The sequence below is a fragment of the Saccopteryx bilineata genome, chromosome 1, assembly GCF_036850765.1.
Source record: "Saccopteryx bilineata isolate mSacBil1 chromosome 1, mSacBil1_pri_phased_curated, whole genome shotgun sequence".
In the NCBI taxonomy this organism is placed as follows: Eukaryota; Metazoa; Chordata; class Mammalia; order Chiroptera; family Emballonuridae; genus Saccopteryx; species Saccopteryx bilineata.
The window spans coordinates 352,829,499-352,848,886 of record NC_089490.1 but is presented as its reverse complement, the minus strand read 5'-3'; the positions used below and the strand labels follow the sequence as shown (position 1 = coordinate 352,848,886).

The 19,388-nt window shown below is 42.4% G+C and overlaps 2 protein-coding genes and 1 pseudogene across 2 annotated transcripts; 2 read left to right on the top strand and 1 right to left on the bottom strand.

The window, feature by feature from the left end:
• The first annotated feature begins 274 nt into the window (after positions 1-274).
• On the top strand, positions 275-1,792 carry MRPL17 (mitochondrial ribosomal protein L17). The gene is made up of 3 exons (XM_066250852.1): positions 275-562; positions 870-938; positions 1,265-1,792. Exons 1-3 carry the CDS (start codon positions 389-391, stop codon positions 1,538-1,540), a joined length of 519 nt encoding a protein of 172 aa, XP_066106949.1. The 5' UTR covers positions 275-388; the 3' UTR covers positions 1,541-1,792.
• Positions 1,793-17,240: 15,448 nt separating this feature from the next.
• On the top strand, positions 17,241-17,501 carry LOC136319638 (phosphatidylinositol N-acetylglucosaminyltransferase subunit Y-like). Its single transcript, XM_066252797.1, has one exon. The coding sequence runs from the start codon at positions 17,241-17,243 to the stop codon at positions 17,499-17,501; it is 261 nt and encodes an 86-aa protein (XP_066108894.1).
• A 341-nt stretch (positions 17,502-17,842) lies between these two features.
• LOC136319637 (T-complex protein 1 subunit zeta pseudogene) lies at positions 17,843-18,922 on the bottom strand (annotated as a pseudogene).
• Between the last annotated feature and the right edge of the window lie 466 nt (positions 18,923-19,388).

Below are 19,388 nucleotides of genomic sequence, written 5' to 3'. Positions count from 1 at the left end.
ACTGGGTCTCCAGCTGACAGGAGCGCCCCGCCTCCCGCCCCCAGGCGACTTTTCCTCGGATACTCACTTTCCCAGCAGGCTCTGCGGCGGAGCTTCCCAAAGCTCTACCAGACACAACAAAACGCTCACTAGAGGGCGTCCGGTTCCCCAGCGGACAGGAAACGCTGGAGATGCCTGAGGCCCGCCCGGCAGCGTCGTCTGGAAGACGTCAACACCCCTTGTCCGCCCTCCCCCAGGTTGCCAACGGGGCAGGCTCTGATGCTCATGCGCAAACACGTCCACCACGCACTTGGCTATGGCGCATGCGTCCTCTCAAGTACGTTTCTTCTCATAGACGCTCTTTCAGTTTTCAGTTCCGGCCTCACTGTGGCGGGCTGAAGCTGTGGAGATGCGCCTCTCCGTCGCCACTGCCATCTCCCATGGCCGCGTATATCGCCGCATGGGCCTTGGTCCCGAGTCCCGCATCCACCTGTTGAGGAACCTGCTTACGGGACTAGTGCGACACGAACGCATCGAGGCGTCATGGGCGCGCGTGGACGAGATGAGGGGCTATGCGGAGAAGGTGAGAGGCGGGACGATCTGGTCCACTGCGCGAGTCTGACCTGAGCGGCGGGTCCAGCTGGAAACCGGGGAGGGAAGGAGGGGGACCGTCCTGGTTAGCCCGAAGTTTGAATCCTCCAGTTTCTTGAGCTGAGCCCAGTCCACCGGCCCCTTAACTGGACGCCAGTTAGGGCTGCGGGGTTAGTGGTGGCCTGAGTTTGAGAGGAGCTTGGCTAGTGGAATGAATGGGCTGCAGTCCAGCATTAGAGGAGCAAGATCAGCGCCTCATTTCTTGCACCCGTTGCATCAGTGATGTTCTGTCCTCATAGCTCATCGACTATGGGAAGCTGGGAGACACCAATGAGCGAGCCATGCGCATGGCTGACTTCTGGCTCACAGTAAGTGCATCCTGTCTGCCACCCAAATCTCCTGCTTTGTTCCCTGAGTGGGAGGAGTTAGAGGAAGGTGGGCTGGGCAGAATTAAGCTAAGGCACTCACGTATGGACAAATGATGTGGACTAAATTAGAAAGGTGTGCCTTAAGTAGTTTGAATTCAATATGAATCTGAATCTTCACATCTGCGTGTAGCTGACTCCACACTAGAGGTGGGGGAGGTCTAGGTGGGTTTATTTGGAGTTCCTCCTACCTTTGGGAGTGCTGAAAGGTAAATGTCTCTGCAGTGGTGCCTGACTCTGCTCTCTTCTGGATAACTCTCCCCCTCTAGGAGAAAGACTTGATCCCAAAGCTGTTTCAAGTACTGGCCCCTCGGTACCAAGGTCAGAATGGGGGCTACACAAGAATGCTGCAGATCCCAAATCGGAATCAGCAGGATCGGGCCAAGATGGCAGTGATCGAGTATAAAGGGAACTGCCTCCCACCCCTGCCCCTGCCTCACAGAGACAGCAACCTTACACTCCTAAACCAGCTACTTTTGGGACTGCGGCAGGACCAGGAAGCAAGCATCCACAGCTCCAACACACCTCTAACATCAGGGATTTAACTGGAGCCAAAGGGTGTGTAGCCCTCCCTCATCAGTGCCCATGATCATAGGCCTTTGGATTCTTAATCTCTAAGAAGAACTGGAGCTAGAGTTGTGAAATGGATGATTTTAATGGAACCCAGAACCTGCTGGGAAACCAGATAACCTTCTCCTTGCATGATAGATAAAATCCTTATGTGAATATATGTAAACTGATTTTTTATTTTCTTCCCATGGGATTTCTGAGAATGAAAAGTATCCAAATGCTTGGTCTTTATGGGATAGTAATTTTACGTCATATGTTTCTGGCTCTTAAATCTGTGTTTTATTTAGTTAGCACAGTTTTGTTTTCCTTTGTTTTATATGAGGCATGTACCATGTAATTCCAAACTGGCCCCCAAAAGTGATTGAGTTACAACATCTAGCATAAAGACTGAGCCCCTGGGATTTATTAGAGAAAAATTACTTCTTGATGGGTTGGAGAGTGAACATCTAGAAGTGAATCTTCCATAGCATCTGATTTGGAACCCTGAGAACCTTTATGGAATACGACACCATTCCTCTGTTTCTAGGCAGGATCACCTATTGCCCTCATGTGCTCCCCTCAGGCCCTGAATGAGTGTCAGAAGAGAACTCATAGGTACTACCATCCTGGCCTAGGAGGTACAAGCATTCAGCAGAGGATATTGGATTCCAGGAAAAACTGCTTTCTCTGGGGGTGGGAGTGGGCAGGAGGGGAGAGTAGAGTGAAGGAGAAGGTTGAAGTGGGAGGATTAGGAAGTTAAACCAGCCAGGAATATCCTGGATCCCCCCCCCCCCCCCCCCCAGAGAGAGAGAGAGACAGATAGGGACAGACAGACAGGGAAGGCAGGGAGGGAGAAGGATGAGAAGCATCAGTTCTTTGTTGTGGCACCTTAGTTGTTCATTGATTGCTTTTTCATATGTGCCTTGACCAGGAGGTTACAGCAAACAGAGTGACCCCTTTCTTAAGCCAGTGACCTTGGGTTCAAGCTGGTAAGCTCAAACCACCAGATGAGCCCATGCTCAAGCTGGCGAGCTCTAGAGTTTCGAACCTGGATCCTCTGCATCCCAGTCCAATGCTCTATCCACTGCACCACCGCCTGGCCAGGCTGGAAATTTTTTATTGTCCAATCTGGACCTCTCTAGGAACTCAGAAAAGGGAAATTCAGCTTCAGAATGGCCAGGGCATGTGAGAAATAGGAAGCTCCTTTATATCTACTAAGTACTATGAAGCCATACTTGGCCCAGCCAGGCTGCCCATCCCTCAGGGCTTAAAGGTTTGACTAGGGTGGTAGAAATGGGAAGACTTGGTGCTGTCATCCTTGCCTAAGCGCTTAATAGGATGTGATAGTTCCCATATCCCCAGTATAGTGTGAAGGATATTTTATCTTGGGCTGGACCTTTTGAGTGTATGGGCCCAATAGATCCATCCATTGTCTGAGATGATAGATGGTAAGGGTGATGGCAAAGAGATCACAGGTCTAACAGTAGCTTCAGTAGCAGCTATTCCGGTTTATTTCATTGCAGCTGCTCTAATATGACACTCATCTGCTCTCAACAGGGTTCTGCATCTCTCTCTCTACTCCAATTTGTCCACACCTTATTACCAGAAAACTTTCTGACTTTTGAATGACATACTAGGCACTCAAAGCTTTTATTAAATAAACCTACAACTGAATGCTTCTACCCCAAAATTCATCCCCTTCCTGTCTTTTTGGCATGAATATTCACCTCAGTTAGATAGCTTGGTTCCATCCCTGACTCCTACAGAAAGCACTTTTCTTAATATTAAACCACGTCTTTAAGTCTACTGCTCACAAAAATTAGGGGATAATTCAAAATTAATATGAAGCGATAAAACCAGCATTTGATTTTTTTTTATTAAACAAGAACATCAGAAAAGCAAAAAAGTCAAAGAAAGTTATTAGATTATGCAAATGAGATGTAAAGCCAACTTTTATTTCATTGGTGAAAATTACAAAAGGCTGGAAGTACTGGACTATCTGCATGCTCCCTGATCCCCTAATTTTTGTGAACAGTGTATTATTGTTAATAGGTGGACTGTGGCTGACATTGATTTTCCTCTTAATCCCAGAAATATATCCCCTCTTGGAGTTTTCAGCAGTTCCCCAAGTGCTTATTAAGCATCTGCTACTACCCAGCATCAGTTTAGGCACTAGGGATACAGTCTTTATCAGGTGCTTGCCATATGTGAGACCCTGGGCTAGATACAAGGGATACAGAGATAAGAAAAAACAATGTCTACCTTCAAGGAGCTCACAATCTAATGCCCCACTATCCATGCCACTGTGGCCTCAAGAGATACTTCATCCCCTTTAATATTTGGCCCAATAAGAGTATATGAATCCTAAAACATTTACTAAAGGCTCAGGGACAATATAAGGGAAATAACACTGTTTTACTAAACTGACCTATAACATAACTATTCATCCCAGTTGGAATATGCCCTCAAGTCTATCTAGGCACCTCTTTAACAAATCTTAGGCCCCCAAGAGAGGTGCCCAGATGCATTGGACTTCTACTTTGAGAGGTCCTTGGGCTCCAGTATTTTACTTCAAGATTGAGTTATGCCCACTCCCTTCAAAAAATAATGAATTCTAGCCTCAACAGATCAATGACACAGTATAAGCCCAATATCCAGAGGAAACAACTGCAAAAGCTAGGGACTGTTTCCTTACACGCATCAACAGTCTAATTAACAAGTCATGTTGCATTTATGTCTACAATGCTCCTGAAATCTGCAGTCATCTCTCATAAGAATCTTAAGAGATCTATCCTGGATTACTGGCACAGCCTACTAACTTCCTCCACATTGTAGACAGTGATAGAGTCTGATACCTTGTTTCTCTGCTTGATAATCTTCAGTGGCTCATCTCAATAGAAAAAGAATCCAGGTTCCTTATCATGACCCCTCAGTTCCAGCTATTTCCCCTTCCCTCTACTTTAATGCTCCAGAAACAAAGTCTGTATTTTGACTGTTTCCCTATGCACAGCTCCCCGTACCACCATTGGTTAATGCAGTTTCTACCACCCAGAAAACCCTTCTCCCCCTTTTACCTACCTATCTTGTACACAAATGTAGCATGTCCTGGGCGGCTCCTCTGACCACCCACACACTTAAGTTCATTACTTTGTGAACCCAGGTACACTATAATATTTTTATAACCCACTGAATTTTCCACATTGTATTATAGTTTCCTACAGTGAGTTGGTTCCCAAACATCCATCCCAAATTACTCTAACGCAATCAGTATTTCTGTCCCCTTGTTATTGATGGTTCAGTGAATGATAGGCCTAAATTAATTTCTGTTGAAGCTTTAATTTTTTTTTACTATGATCCAAAGATCGAAAACATTTCACCTCAGAGTGCACTATTCACATATATAATTGAAACAAAAGCATTACAAAACATTTACCTTCACACACATGCATACTAATATTTCTACTATTCTGGTTTACCTTTTTTTTTTTTTTTTTTTTTTTTTGAGTGAGAGGAGGGGAGGTTGAGAGACAGACTCCCGCGTGTACCCTGATCGGGATCTACCCAGGAAGCCCACCAAGGGGCGATGCTCTGTCTATCTGGGGCCATTGCTTAGCAACCAAGGGGCGCGCGCATGCGTGCGTGCGTGCGTGCGTGCGTGCGTGCGTGTGTGTGTGTGTTGTTTAAAGTGCCTTTTGAAGGCCACAAAGCCATCCTCAGTACCTAAGGCCAACTGGCTGGAACTAATCAAATCAAGCCATGGCTGCAGGAGGGGAACAGAGAGAAGGGGGAAGGGTGGAGAAGCAGATGGTCACTTCTGTGTGCCCTGACCAGGAACCAAACCCAGGACATCCACATGCCAGGCCAACTCTCTACCACTGAACCAACTGGCCAAGGCTTTCAAGTTTGCTTTTTAAAAATACAGGTCCCAATTCACTAAATTGATTCACTGCTCACTAATGGATTATATAATATATACCCTTTTCTGAAAATCACACATCTCAACCACCATTAATTACGGTGACTCACTGTTCCTTTTTGGATAAAATCCAGACTTGTATTAGGACACAAAGACCTATGGCTGGGTCTCAGCTACCTCTCAGTCTCATCTCCCACCATTATCTGCTTCTACTCTTCATAGGAAACTACTAATTTTTTGAAAACCTATGTGCATGATGTTGCCTCTATTATGCTTGTTCTGTTTTAATTTACCTCCTAGTTCAAACATCTGTTCAAAAGTTGCTTCTTTGAGGCATTCTCCAACTTCCACTTCACACTCCATCCAAATGGGGCTAGGTCCCTTCCTGTGTGCAGTTACAGTCCTCAGGGCTTACACCTAGCACACAGTCATCATACTGTGCCACAAATGCCTGCCTGCTTGACTGATTTCTTCATTCAACTGAGTTCCTGAAGCCAAAAAGGGGGACTTATTCTGGATAACTCTATTCCTACCAAAGGACCTAATTCATAATAGGTGCTCAATATATGTTTATTAAATGAAGAATAAGCTATATGTTGTCAGTGACATTCAACTCTCAGTCTGAGCTTTACAAAACAATAAATGTGGTGCTGTGTACAGGACAGTGCTGAGCAACACTGCTGAATATATCAATGCTAAAGAACCAACTTCCTCTCTGGGGCCTAAATGCTCATAACAACTGTTAAGGGTCGAAGCATGTATCTTAATCATTTCCCACACAATTCATATTCAGTTTCCTAAAGTCTCACCAACCTACAGGCATAAAATACCTATACATTTTCCAAGTCTTGGTCAAAAGCTGAAATAATGTGTCTTTTGTGAAGTAGTCACTGAATTTCCCAGGGAAAGTTAGGCACTTTTCCAGTGGTCCAATTTCAGCTGTACATCCTTCATTGCAGCAAAGGCACAATTACATTATTTGGCACCCTTCATTATATAGTGAACTCTTTAAGGTTAGGGCACATAGCTAATTCATTCTCATGCCATCCAGTAGAGTACATGGAACAAAATAGTCATCTAAACTAGTCTGTTGACTGAATCAGTGCATTAAACATGGATCTTCAGCCTGGCTTGTTATTTAAAGCTCACTAACTCCTCCCTTCCCCAGTTTCCTCTTACTTCATCTGAAAAAGAACTTCCTGCTACACTGATTTCCCATTGTTCACTACTGGATAATGTCTGTACCCTTGAGCTTTCTTCTCTATGCCTTTAAAAACATGGGCATATAGTAATTCAAGTCTTTGACTCTAGAAAGTGAATTTGGTAGTTGTACTTGAGATTCCCTAATAATACAAATGGTCTATGTGCCTATAATTTAAGAAAAGAAGTTTAAACTTTTCTTGCATTTTGCAGCATTTTCCACAATATAAAAATAGTGTTTTCAATTCTTACAAGTTTGTTTTGTTTTTATTAAGTGCAAGTTGGGGAGTCAGAGAGACAGACTCCCGCATGCACACCAACAGGGATCCACTGGGCAAATTCCTTACCAGGCAGTGATGCTCAGCCCATCTTGAGCCATTGCTCAGCAACCTAGCTATTTTTAGCCTCCGGGGAGGAGGCTGCACAGAGCCATCCTCAGCATCTGGGGCCAACTTGCTTGAACCACTAAAGCCATGGCTGCAGGAGAGGAAGAGAGAGAAAGGAGAGGGGGACAGGTGAGGAAGCAAATGGTCGCTTCTCCTGACTGGCACTTGAACCTGGGACATCCACATCCCAGGCTGATGCTCTACCACTGACCAAACCAGCCAGGCTACTTCTTACAACTTAAATATTGTACATTACACACACACACATACACTCACACACACACACACACAGCAACTTCTATCAAAATTGATGCTCTAAGAATGAACCTCATTTACACTGTGGCTTCACATGTACCTTGATGCACCACCATGTAGCCCAGCATGGGAAGCACAGCATTAATGCTTTACTGCTGTTTACTTTAAGGAGATGATACTATAAATGCTATTCCTGAGGATGTCACAGAACACTTACTGCCATTGTCCTGACATATTGCTTTTCCTTAAAATTCTTTCAGAAACTTTCATACAGTTATCTTTTTATCCCAGAAGGATAAAAGACAGAAAAAATAGTTCAGTTTCATATGTGTTGAGTTTGAGATGCCTGGGAGCATCTGGCATTTGGGAGAGAGTTCTTTGCTGTGGAAACAGATTTGGGAGTTGTCAGCAATTATAGTTAAGGAAATGATGGCGTGACTCAGAGTGTACATGTAGAGGGAATGGAGGCTGAGGTCAGACCTTAGAGGGAAGAATACAGAATCTATGAAGGAGACTGGGAAATTGCCTTCTAAGAAGAAAGAGAACCTGCAAAATTCATCACAGTACCTAATGCAGTGTCTTCCTTGTGCATAGGATGCACTCAAAAAAATTATTAAATATATTCAGCAAGGATGTTCTTTCTCTATCCAAAGCACTGTGCTAATGTAGAAAACACAAGGATGACTATTCAAGAACCCAACAGGCCAACTGGAGGAACAGATCATAAACAAATACAACATAGAAAACAAAGAACTAAATTGGAAAGTTTGCGGTTCAAGCCTGTCTGCCTTTGAGGAAAACATAACTTGGAGGTAGTCATAAAATGAATCATTAAATTCAGTCAATCAGTAAACAAGTACAAGTATAGTTTGAAATACTTGTATAGTTTGAAAATGGTGCACATAAGGCTTACTGGAGTACTAAGAAAGGAGGAGGTCAATGCAGAACTTCAGAGTAAACAATGCTATGGCTAAATCTTCAAGAAAGCAGGTATTCATCAAGCATGAAGGAGAGAAGTCAGCTGTGAGGGCATTGAAGGCAGCAAGAGCTGCAGGTGTACATGCACTGAACTATGAAGCAGTATGTAGTGGTTGAGAAATTCCAAGTGAGTAATTTAGTACAGCTGGGATTTAGTATTTGAAAAAGAAGTGGAGGAAATGAAGCAGGAAAGCCAGGCAAGATCATGTTACAAAGGGCTCTGTAAGACATGATAAAGTGCTTGAATTTTATCCTGAAGACCAGAAGAAACCACTGAAGGATTTCTAAATGCAGAGAAAAGGGATCAGATTTACATTTCATAAAGATCATTCTTGCATCAGACTGGAAGATGAGAGACAAGAAGTAAAGAAACCAAATAACTTACTTTAGGAACTCAAGGGTGATTGAAGACTAGACTAGACCAGAGGCAGAGGACAGAAAAGACAGATCAGACAGCAATATAAGAGATAGAATAAATCAGACATTGTCTGTGATTACATAAAGTAGAGGAAGAAGTTAAGAGTAAATGGTAACACCAGGTTTCTGCTTGGGCAAAGTAATTCCATTCACAAAAAATCATTCCATTAACAGAAGAGCATAGAATAAGCAGATCTGACATTACCGTGATAAACTTTGTTGAAAACAAAAAATTCATGTTAAGGAGCTATCTTGTGCATTTTAATTGTTTCCTATGATTTTTGTTTTGTTTTGTTTTTGTGAGAGACAGGGAGAGACAGGAAGGGAGAGAGATGAGAATCATCACTTCTTCGTTGCAGCACCTTAGTTGTCCATTGACTGCTCTCTCATATGTGCTTTGACCGGGGTACTCCAGCAGAGTGAGTGACCCCTTCCTTGCTCAAGCCAGAGACCTTGGGCTCAAGCCAGTGACCATGGGGTCATGTCTATAATGCCATGCTCAAGCCAGTGACCCTGCACTCAAGCTGGTGAGCTCACACTCAAGCTGGATGAGCCCACGCTCAAGCCAGCAACTTCAGGGTTTAGAACCTTGGTCCTCTGTGTCCCAGTCCAATGCTCTATCCAATGTGCCACCACCTGGCCAGGCTGTTTGTTTTCTTAAAATATTTTATTCATTGATTTTAGAGAGGAGATAGAAAGAGAAAGGGAGACAGAGGAGCAGGAAGCATCAGCTCATAGTTGCTTCTCATATGTGCCTTGACCGGGCAAACCTGGGGCCTGGAACCTAGAACCTCAATGCTCTAGGTTAAGTCTCTCTCCACTAGGCCACCACAGACCAGGCAACAAGCTTTTTTTTTTTTTTTTTTTTAAGATTTTACTGCCCTGACCAGTTGGCTCAGTGTTAGAGCATCAGCCCGGTGTGTGGATGTCCCAGGTTTGATTCCCAGACAGGGCAAAAAGAGAAAGCACCCATCTGCTTCTCCACCCCTCCCCCTTTTGCTTCACTCTCTTTCTCTCTCTCTCTCTCTCTCTCTCTCTCTCTCTCTCTCTCTCTCTCTCCCTGTTCCTCTCCTGAAGCCATGGCTTAATTGGAGCAAGTTGGCCCTAGGTGCTGAAGATGGTTCCATGGCCTCCATCTCAGGCACCAAGAACTCAGTTGCTGAGCAGCAGAGTGACATCCCAGATGGGCAAAGCATTGCCCCCTAGTGGGCTTGCCAGGTGGATCCTGGTCCAGGCGTATGTGGGAATCTGTCTCTGCCTCCCCTGCTCTCACTGAATTAAAAGAGAGAGAGAGAGAGAGAGAGAGAGATGTTATTTATTCATTTTAGAGAGGATAGAGAGATAGAGAAGAGGGGAAGAGGAGGAAGCATCAACTCCAAATTGTGCCTTGACCAGGCAAGCCTCAGTGTTCCAGATCAACACTTTATCCATTGTGCCACCACAGGTGAGGCCCAGAGCTACTTTGTGAACAGATGATATATGTAACAGTCTTGTGAGCTCAGATACTACATATATGTAAGCTAGCAAATCACATACATACATGGAAATGGAGGCCACTGGACTAGAACAGATTTCCAACATAAAATACAGTATAAGAGGGGGGAAAAAAAAGGCCTAGGATTGAGCCACATGAAAAGGCAAGATAAAGAGAACCCATCTGAGGATGGTAAAAAGAAGTACAATTAGAACACTGGTGTCTCAAAATCCAAGGGGAGAAGATATCAAAAACATCTGTTTGTGTCTATCTCCCTCTGTAGGTTGTGAATTCTTGGGGGAAGACACCGGATAATTTTTGCATTGTCACCCCCTAATGTTGGCCAGCCTCCAGAGTAGTGGTTGAGTATCTGAGTATCTTTGGCCTCTGGACTTGGGAATTACCGTGTCCACTGTTGACCTGTGACAGAGCAGTCTCTTGAGTGGGGCAAAAGCAGAAATCATAAAGACAACTCAAAAAGTAAAGTGACAAAAAATAAGACAGGGCAGAGATATGCAGCACCTTGAGAGGAAAATAGATTGAAAGCGTGAATTTTGAAGACTAATGCATTCATTTTTGCTATGGTTTGAATGTGTCTTTACCCTATCTCCAAATTTTTCTATTATGAAATCCTAATGTCCAATGTGATGGTGTTAGGAGGTGGGAACTTTCGGTGGAATCCTCATGAACAGGATTAGTGTTCATATAAAAGAGACCCCATAGAGATCCCTTGTCCCATGTACTACTTGGGACATGATGAGAAGCCACTGTCTATGAATGAAGAAGGTGCCCACACCAGTACTTGACCATGCTGGCATCTTGATCTTGGACTTCCCAGCTTCCAGAACCATGAGAAATAAAATTTTGTTGTTTCTAAGCTGTCCAGTCTGTGGTATTTTATTATAGCAGAATGAACAAACTGTGAGAATTTTTTTTAAATAATTTTTTATTAATGGTAATGGGATTACATTAATAAATCAGGGTACATATATTCAAAGAAAATATGTCTAGGTTATTTTGTCATTAAATTATGTTGCATACCCCTCGCCCAAAGTCAGATTGTCCTCTGCCACCCTCTATCTAGTTCTCTGTGCCCCTCCCCCTCCCCCTAACTCTCTCCCTCCCCCCACCCCTGGTGCAGCACAGTTCATGGTGGCCAAGACATGGAAACAACCAAAAAACCCTTCAATAGAAGACTGGATAAAGAAGATGTGGCACATATACACTATGGAATACTACTCAGCCATAAGAAATGATGACATCAGATCATTTACAGCAAAATGATGGGAACTTGATAACATTATACGGAGTGAAATAAGTAAATCAGAAAAAAACTGTGACAATTTTATAATGAGTACTTCTGCCAGTCCTTAGGGGTGCAAACAGACACTACAGGTGGAGGTAAAAGTCCAAAATCATAGGTGGAGGGCAAAAGGGAAGAGGGGAGAGCTTTCTCATTCCCCATTGTAGCTTCCATGGCTTCTCCACATTTTTATGTAAAGCCCTTCTCTTTTGGAACTTGACATTGTCTGCTAAAGCCTAGACCACCCGCTGGCCCAACCCACAGGAACTAAATTGGAAAGTTTGCGGTTCAAGCCTGTCTGTCTTTGAAGAAAACATAGCTTGGAGATAGTCACAAAATGAATCATTGAATTCAGTCAATCAGAGACCTAAAAGGAAGGGCTGGAGTGACAGACAAAATATCATTAGTTCAAAGCACAACTGAGAAGTCAACATGGGACTAGCAAAGGTTGAAGCTAGTACAGGAAGGTCAAAGTCCTCTCTGGAAGAGTGTTATAAACACTGAGAATCAGTGTCCCCACCCTCAACCCCATTCCCCTACCCTGGCCCTGAAGATTTATGCTGGCTGATTGGGGATGGAGGTAGGAAAAGACAGCTTCTGATCACTCACACATTTAGTGAAGTCTAAGGTCCAGAGTCATTCACCATCCCAAGACCTGCTACCATCCCAATCATTATACTATCCCTTAAGAGGTAGCATCCCATTATGCTACCTCCTTCTTACCCTATCCAAGTGCATGCCCTATTCAAGATTCTGGCCCCAGCCTGACCAGGCAGTGATGCAGTAGATAGAGCATCAGACTGGGATGCAGAGGACTGAGGTTCAAAACCCCGAGGTCACCAGCTTGAGCATGGGCTCATCTGGTTTGAGCACAGCTCACCAGCTTGAAACCAAGGTTGTTGGCTTGAGCAAGGGGTCACTTGGTCTGCTGTAGCCCCCTCCCCAGTCAAGGCAGCACATATGAGAAAGCAATCAGTGAGCAACTAAGGTGCTACAACAAAGAATTGATGTTTCTCATCTCTCTCCCTTCCTGTCTGTCTCTATCTGTCCATCTCTCTCTCTCTCTCTCTCTCTCTCTCTCTCTCTCTCTCTCTCATACACACACACACATACACACACACACACACACACACACACACAAAGATTCTGGCCCCATAGTTCTTTATTTTTCTCTCCTCCCGAAACCCCATCCATTAAGCCCACCCTGTTTACCAGGTTTGACCCTTTCATGATCAGATCTGCTTTACCTCTGGATCTCTCATCTATGTGCACACATATCAAACTTGCATCCTCTTGTAACTCAAGGCCTTTGAACTCACTTTGCTCCCTGAGCGTACCAGGCCTTTCTTCCTTTCAACCCAGCCTGATTGTCATGATCCAATACTTTGATCCATTTTCATGGTAGCCCCTATTCAACACCATATCTTTCTCTTCCACCCATTTAATAATCATCAGATTTCTCTAGTCCTGTGCCCTCATCAATGAGAGCTTTTAGGAACAAAAAATATTGCATAACCACTGGAACTGAAATCAACAGAGCTGATCCCTGAACACAACCCAGTAAGCCTGGATTGTTCAATCCTGTCATCTCTGACTCCTGCTAACTCTCCACTTTTCTTAAACTCTTTGGATCTTCATCTCTTACCATCAGCACTTCACAAAAATAAAAAAGGGGTTGGGTGACTGTAGGCATAATCTCAATTTCCTCTCCTCTGAACCTTTATCTGCATCCAGAAAAGAGGCAGTTGGTTGAAAATCTATTTACTGAAGACACTACACCCAATGATCAAGCTATCAAAAGGTCAATTCACCAAAATTTCCAAATTTATCAACTTTAGAAACATTTTCTTTTGAACACCAAAATCCAACTTGTTGAAATTACCAATTTATCAAAATTTTGTTTCTATCAATATTATTTATAAAATTTACAGAAATTTTGTTGCATGAAAAGTTTAGTAGCTTTGTGGAGTCTCTATTTTAAGTTTTCAATTAGTTTCAGTTTGACTTAGTTTAGTTTTAGTTCTACTAGTCTTTTTCTGAGATCTGTTGTGTACCAGATTTCAGACTCTATTGAATGTCACTTTTGTGTGTAAGTCTCATTTCAAACACTTAGGATTTAGGAGCCTACAACAAATAGATTATTTTTATTTGACTTAAATAAATCTATGAATTAAAAACAGCACTTTCTAATTTATTACATGAGGCCAGTCTTACTCTGATAATAAAACCAGAAAAAGAAAAATACAGCTGCATATATTTCTTATGCAAAATTCCTCAACAAAGTACTAGTAAACTGTATCCAACAACGTAGAAAAGAATTATACACTGTGACTAGTGGATTTATCCCAGGAATACAACTTGGCTTAGCATACAAAAATCAAGTAATTTAATATACCATAGCATATCAAGACTAAGAAACAAAAGCAAACGATTATCTCAGCAGACACAAAAAGTAATCTGACAAAATCTGACACCTTTTCATCATAAAAACACTCAATAAACTAGGAATAAAGGGAATTTCTCAACATAATAAAGGGCATGTATGAAAAAGCTTACAGCTAGCATCATACTTAATATTAAAACATTGCTTCCTTTCTGAAATCAGGAACAAAATAAGATGTCCATTCTTGCTACTTCCATTCATCATTCTGTTCAGTTCAATTAGACAAGAAAAAGTAGAAAAGACAGCTGTACTTGAAAGGAAGAAGTGAAACTGTCTCTATTCCTAGATGACATGATCTTATATAGTACAGAGAATCCTAAGGAATCCACCATAAAACTATTAAAACGAACAAGTGAATTCAGCAAGTTTACAGGACATAAGATCAATATCCAAAAATTAATTTTATACAAAAAGACATTGTATTTACCCACACTAGCAAGAAACAATTCAAAAGAGAAATTAACAAAATTCTATTTACAATAATTTTTAAAAAGAATAAAATTTTTAGAAAGAAATTTAAAGAACAACAAAAAAATTCACAACTTAAGAGGGGTGGGGACTGGTTGGCCAGGCTGGATGCACGGGAGTTCAGCTTGAGCGCTGGGCTTGGCAGCTGAGCCTGGTGGAGGGTGGTGAGGATCAGGTGCGGACTGCCAGACCATTTTAAGTGCAGCATACTGAAGGCTTGCCTCAGTAGTGCAGAGAGAATGCACACGATGGTCCACTGTCGGTGACACACAGCTGCCTGCACCTGTCAAGGTCATGGCCGTGGACTGACAAGAGTGAGAGGACCCCCTAGGAAACAACCCTGTGCCTTTTACCTTAGTGCTGCTGGAGTTCTTGGTGTGCCCATTCTCCAAGAAACAGGCTCAGAAGTGAAACATCAACAAGTGAATTGATTAATGAAGAATTGGGAATAGTTTATCCAATTATTGATAGCATTTCTAATATGAAAACAGTCAGCTAGGATAGCACATCAAAATAAAAAGCAAGAAGATATGGAGCAGCACTAGATCATAATTAAGAACAACAATAGCTAAATTTTCTTAATATCATCTATCTTTTAAAATGTCAGGGTGGCAGGTATTAAGTGGAAGAGGCGCCTGATCTGTGGTGGCGCAGTGGATAAAACGTTGACCTGGAACTCTGAGGTTGCTGGTTTGAAACCCTGGGCTTGCCTGGTCAAGGCACATATGGGAGTTGATGCTTCCTTCTCCTCCCCTCTTCTCTCTCTCCCCCCTCTCTAAAATGAATACAGTGATACCTCTTTATTTGATAATTCGTCTGAAAACAATCAGCAAAATCTGAAACCAACAAAAACCGAGGCATTATTTCCATATAAATCAATGTAAATCCAATTACTAAATTAGCACTTGCAATCAATTAAAAAAGCACAGAAACACTGAAAAGCAATGGAATTGTTTAGCTAAACATGCGGAGTGCTCACACAACGAGAAACAACGCCACATTGAGCAGGAGAATGCGTGGGTCATCCTTTGTTTTCATAAAATTAGCAGTGAGGTCCAGTGAGCACACCAACCAAATCCGAGGCAACTGACAAAAACTAAGACAAATTTTTTGCAGAAAAAATCCACAAAAACTGACGATAACCGAAGTCAACGAAAACTGAAGTAGTATTACTGTAAATAAAAAATTATTTTTATAAACTCAAAATAGATAAAAGACTTCAATGTAAGCCATAAAACCATAAGCATCTTAGAAGAAACATAGGCAGTAAGCTCTCCGACATCTCTTGGAGCAATATATTTGCTGATTTATCTCCACGGGCAAGTGAAATAAAAAACAAGATAAACAAATGGGACTATATCAAACTAAAAGAGCTTCTGTGCAGTTAAAGACAATAAGAACAGAATAAAAAGACAAACTACACAATGGAAGAATATATTTGACAATACATCTGATAAGGGGTTAATAACCAAAATTTATAAAGAACTTGTAAAACTCAATACCAGGAAGACAAACAATCCAATCAAAAAATGGGTGAAAGAAATGAATAGACACTTCTCCAAAGAGGACATACAGAGGACCAATAGGCATATGAATAAATGCTCCACATCACTAATCATTAGAGAAATGCAAATTAAAACTACATTGAGATATCACCTCATACCAGTCAGAATGGTGCTCATCAACAAAACAACACAGAATAATTGCTGGCGAGGGTGTGGAGAAAAGGAAACTCTCATGCACTGCTGGTGGGAATGCAGACTGGTGCAGTCACTGTGGAAAACAATATGGAGATTCCTCAAGAAATTAAAAATCGAACTGCCTTTTGACCCAGCTATACCACTTTTAGGAATATACCCCAAGAACACCATAGCACTGTTTGAAAAGAAGAAATGCACCCCCATGTTTATGGCAGCATTGTTCACAATAGCGAAGATCTGGAAACAGCCCAAGTGTCCATCAGTGGACAAGTGGATAAAAAGCTTTGGTACATATATACTATGGAGTACTACTCAGCCATAAGAAATGATGAAATCAGATCATTTACAACATGGATGGACCTTGATAACATTATACTGAGCGAAATAAGTAAATCAGAAAAACTAAGAACTATATGATTCCATACATAGGTGGGACATAAAAATGAGACTCAGACATGGACAAGAGTGTGGGGGTTACGGGGTGGGGGGAAGGAGAGAGAGGGAGTTGGGGGAGGGGTGGGGCACAAAGAAAACCAGTTAGAAGGTGACAGAGGCCCTGGCCGGTTGGCTCAGTGGTAGAGTGTCGGCCTGGCGTGCGGGAGTCCCGGGTTTGATTCCCGGCCAGGGCATACAGGAGAAGGGCCCATTTGCTTCTCCACCCCTCCCCCTCTCCTTCCTCTCTGTCTCTCTCTTCCCCTTCCGCAGCCGAGGCTCCATTGGAGCAAAGATAGCCTGGGCGCTGAGGATGGCTCTGTGGGCTCTGCCTCAGGCACTAGAATGGCTCTGGATGCAACAGAGCTACACCCCAGATGGGCAGAGCATCGCCCCCTGGTGGGTGTGCCGGGTGGATCCCGGTCGGGCTCATGTGGGAGTCTGTCTGACTGCCTCCCCATTTCCAGCTTCGGAAAAATGCAAAAAAAAAAAAAAAAAAAAAGAAGGTGACAGAAGACAACTGGACTTTGAGTGATGGGAATGCAGCATAATCAAATGTCAAAATAACCTAGAGATGTTTTCTCTGAACATATGTACCCTGATTTATCAATGTCACCCCATTAAAATTAATTTTAAAAAGAATAGGTTATAGTAACTCAAAAGTAAATAAATAAAATGATTTTATTTACAAAAAAATTATTTTTTTTAAAAAGTGGGAGAGTTAATGTTTCTGTCTCTTCCTATGATGACTGTCCTTATTCCATTGGTCTCTTTAGCAGGACTGTTCTACTCGGCCTCTGTGGAAGAAAACTTCCTACTGGGCTGCACTAGCACAACCAGCCTGTGCTTCCATAGTGTGCTGTTGCCTTTTACCATACCAATTTTTGTGTTCTTCCAACTTTGGACTTGGATGGATATTAAACTCTTCAGGCATACTCAATGCAACCAGAGCCAAGATGGTATATACATCAACAATAAGTCTTGAGCATCTATCTCTAAAAGCTCAACTGCATGAAAATACTGGAAACCCACTTAATTTTTAGGAAAGATGCTTTACCTTGCTTCTGTCAGAGGCTTAGGGCTTTGGGAGGTTTTAGCTGCAGAAGCTTCTTTTATTGTACTTTGGTTCTGCCTTTGTTTTTGTTTTTGGGTTGTTGGTTTGGTGGGGTTTTTTTTGGTTTTGGGGGAGTTTTGGGGAATTTTTTTCTTTGTTTTCCAAGGAATATTTAATAAGGTAGATAACATATACTTTTCTAACATGTATTTTTATATCACAGAAGCGAAAATAAAACATTCTGTGTAATGAGTGAAAACAGCCTGCTTATTGTATACAGAGTGCAATTTTAAAAATACTGTAATTATCATTTCAGACTCAGAAACTTGAAGAGGAGCTGCCAGTGTTCTCTCCTTTTTTCATATGGGAAAAGAAAATTCCTTTGAAAATCATTTGAAGCTAGGACAAAAGTTCCATAGCTGTATTCTTAAAATCATTCTGTAGAGTCTTCATGATTCAGAAAATAACCAGGGAAGCTTCAATTCAACCTTTTAGAGAAGACATTCCAGTTTGCATGATCTCATCGACCAGAAGAATGTTGGTGGCAATCACAGTGCAGGAGTGAAGAAGCTGTTTCTTTACACAATAGTTATCCCAGACGCCTACTTCTGCTGCTACCATTGGCTCCCCTGTGTTCAAGTCCACAAAAACCACAAGTTGTACTGATTCCGAATGTTCTGCTTGAACTTAAACTAGTGTTTCCTGAAGATCAAAGCCAGAATTCTGAGCAAGAACCTTGGGGATAATGAGCATGCATCAGCAAACACTTGAACTCCAAGTTGGGCCCTGCCCTTGATGCTGGGCTTGTATTTCATCAGGGCTTCTACCATTGCCACTTCCACTGCACCAGCACCTGGAACTACACAGCCATCGTCAATAGCATTTTTAACAGCCCTCAAGCCACCTCTTACGGCATCTTTGATTTGAGTGAGTGTGTGTTTACTTGGTCCTTTGATCAATAATGTGACAGAGCGAGGATTGTTACATTTTTCAATAAAGGTGAACTTCTCTTCTTCCAATTTATACTCATAGACAAGTCCTGCATGTCCCAAACAATCAGGATTTAGATCATCAAAGGAATTTAGAGCTATCCTACCACAAGCAAGAGTCAGCCTTTCCATACTTCTCCTTTTAGCTCTGTGCAGAACTACTATGCCTTCTTTTGCAAGAGCATCTAAGGAAAATGGGTCAATTCCCTTTTGATTAATAACAACAAATCCTTTATCTGAGTCACCACAGGCTTTCTTTTTCAGTTCTATTATTTTTTTAACTTTATTTTTAATGAATTTTCTTTCAGCTTTTACTAGGTTCTTCCTCTCTTCTGTACTCTTTTAAAAAAAAAAGCCAGAAGACCCAGATAGCGCCTGACGGCCACGCCGAGCTGGCTTTGGGCGTTCTTTGTGGCTGTGTCTTTCTTTTCTCTTGGCTCAGCTATGGCAGCTGTGAAAACGCTGAACCCCAAAGCCGAGGTGGCCCGAGCCCAGGCAGTGTTGGTGGTCAATATCAGCGCGGCCCGGGGGCTGCAGGATGTGCTGAGGACCAACTTGGGGCCTAAGGGCACCATGAAGATGCTTGTTTCTGATGCTGGAGATATCAAGCTCACTAAAGACAACCATGTGCTGCTTCATGAAATGCAAATTCAACACCCCACAGCCTCCTTAATAGCCAAAGTAGCAACAGCCCAGGATGACATAACTGGTGATGGTACCATTTCCAATGTCCTAATCATTGGAGAACTATTGAAACAGGCAGATCTCTACATTTCTGAAGGTCTTCATCCTAGAATAATAACAGAAGGATTTGAAGCTGCAAAGGAAA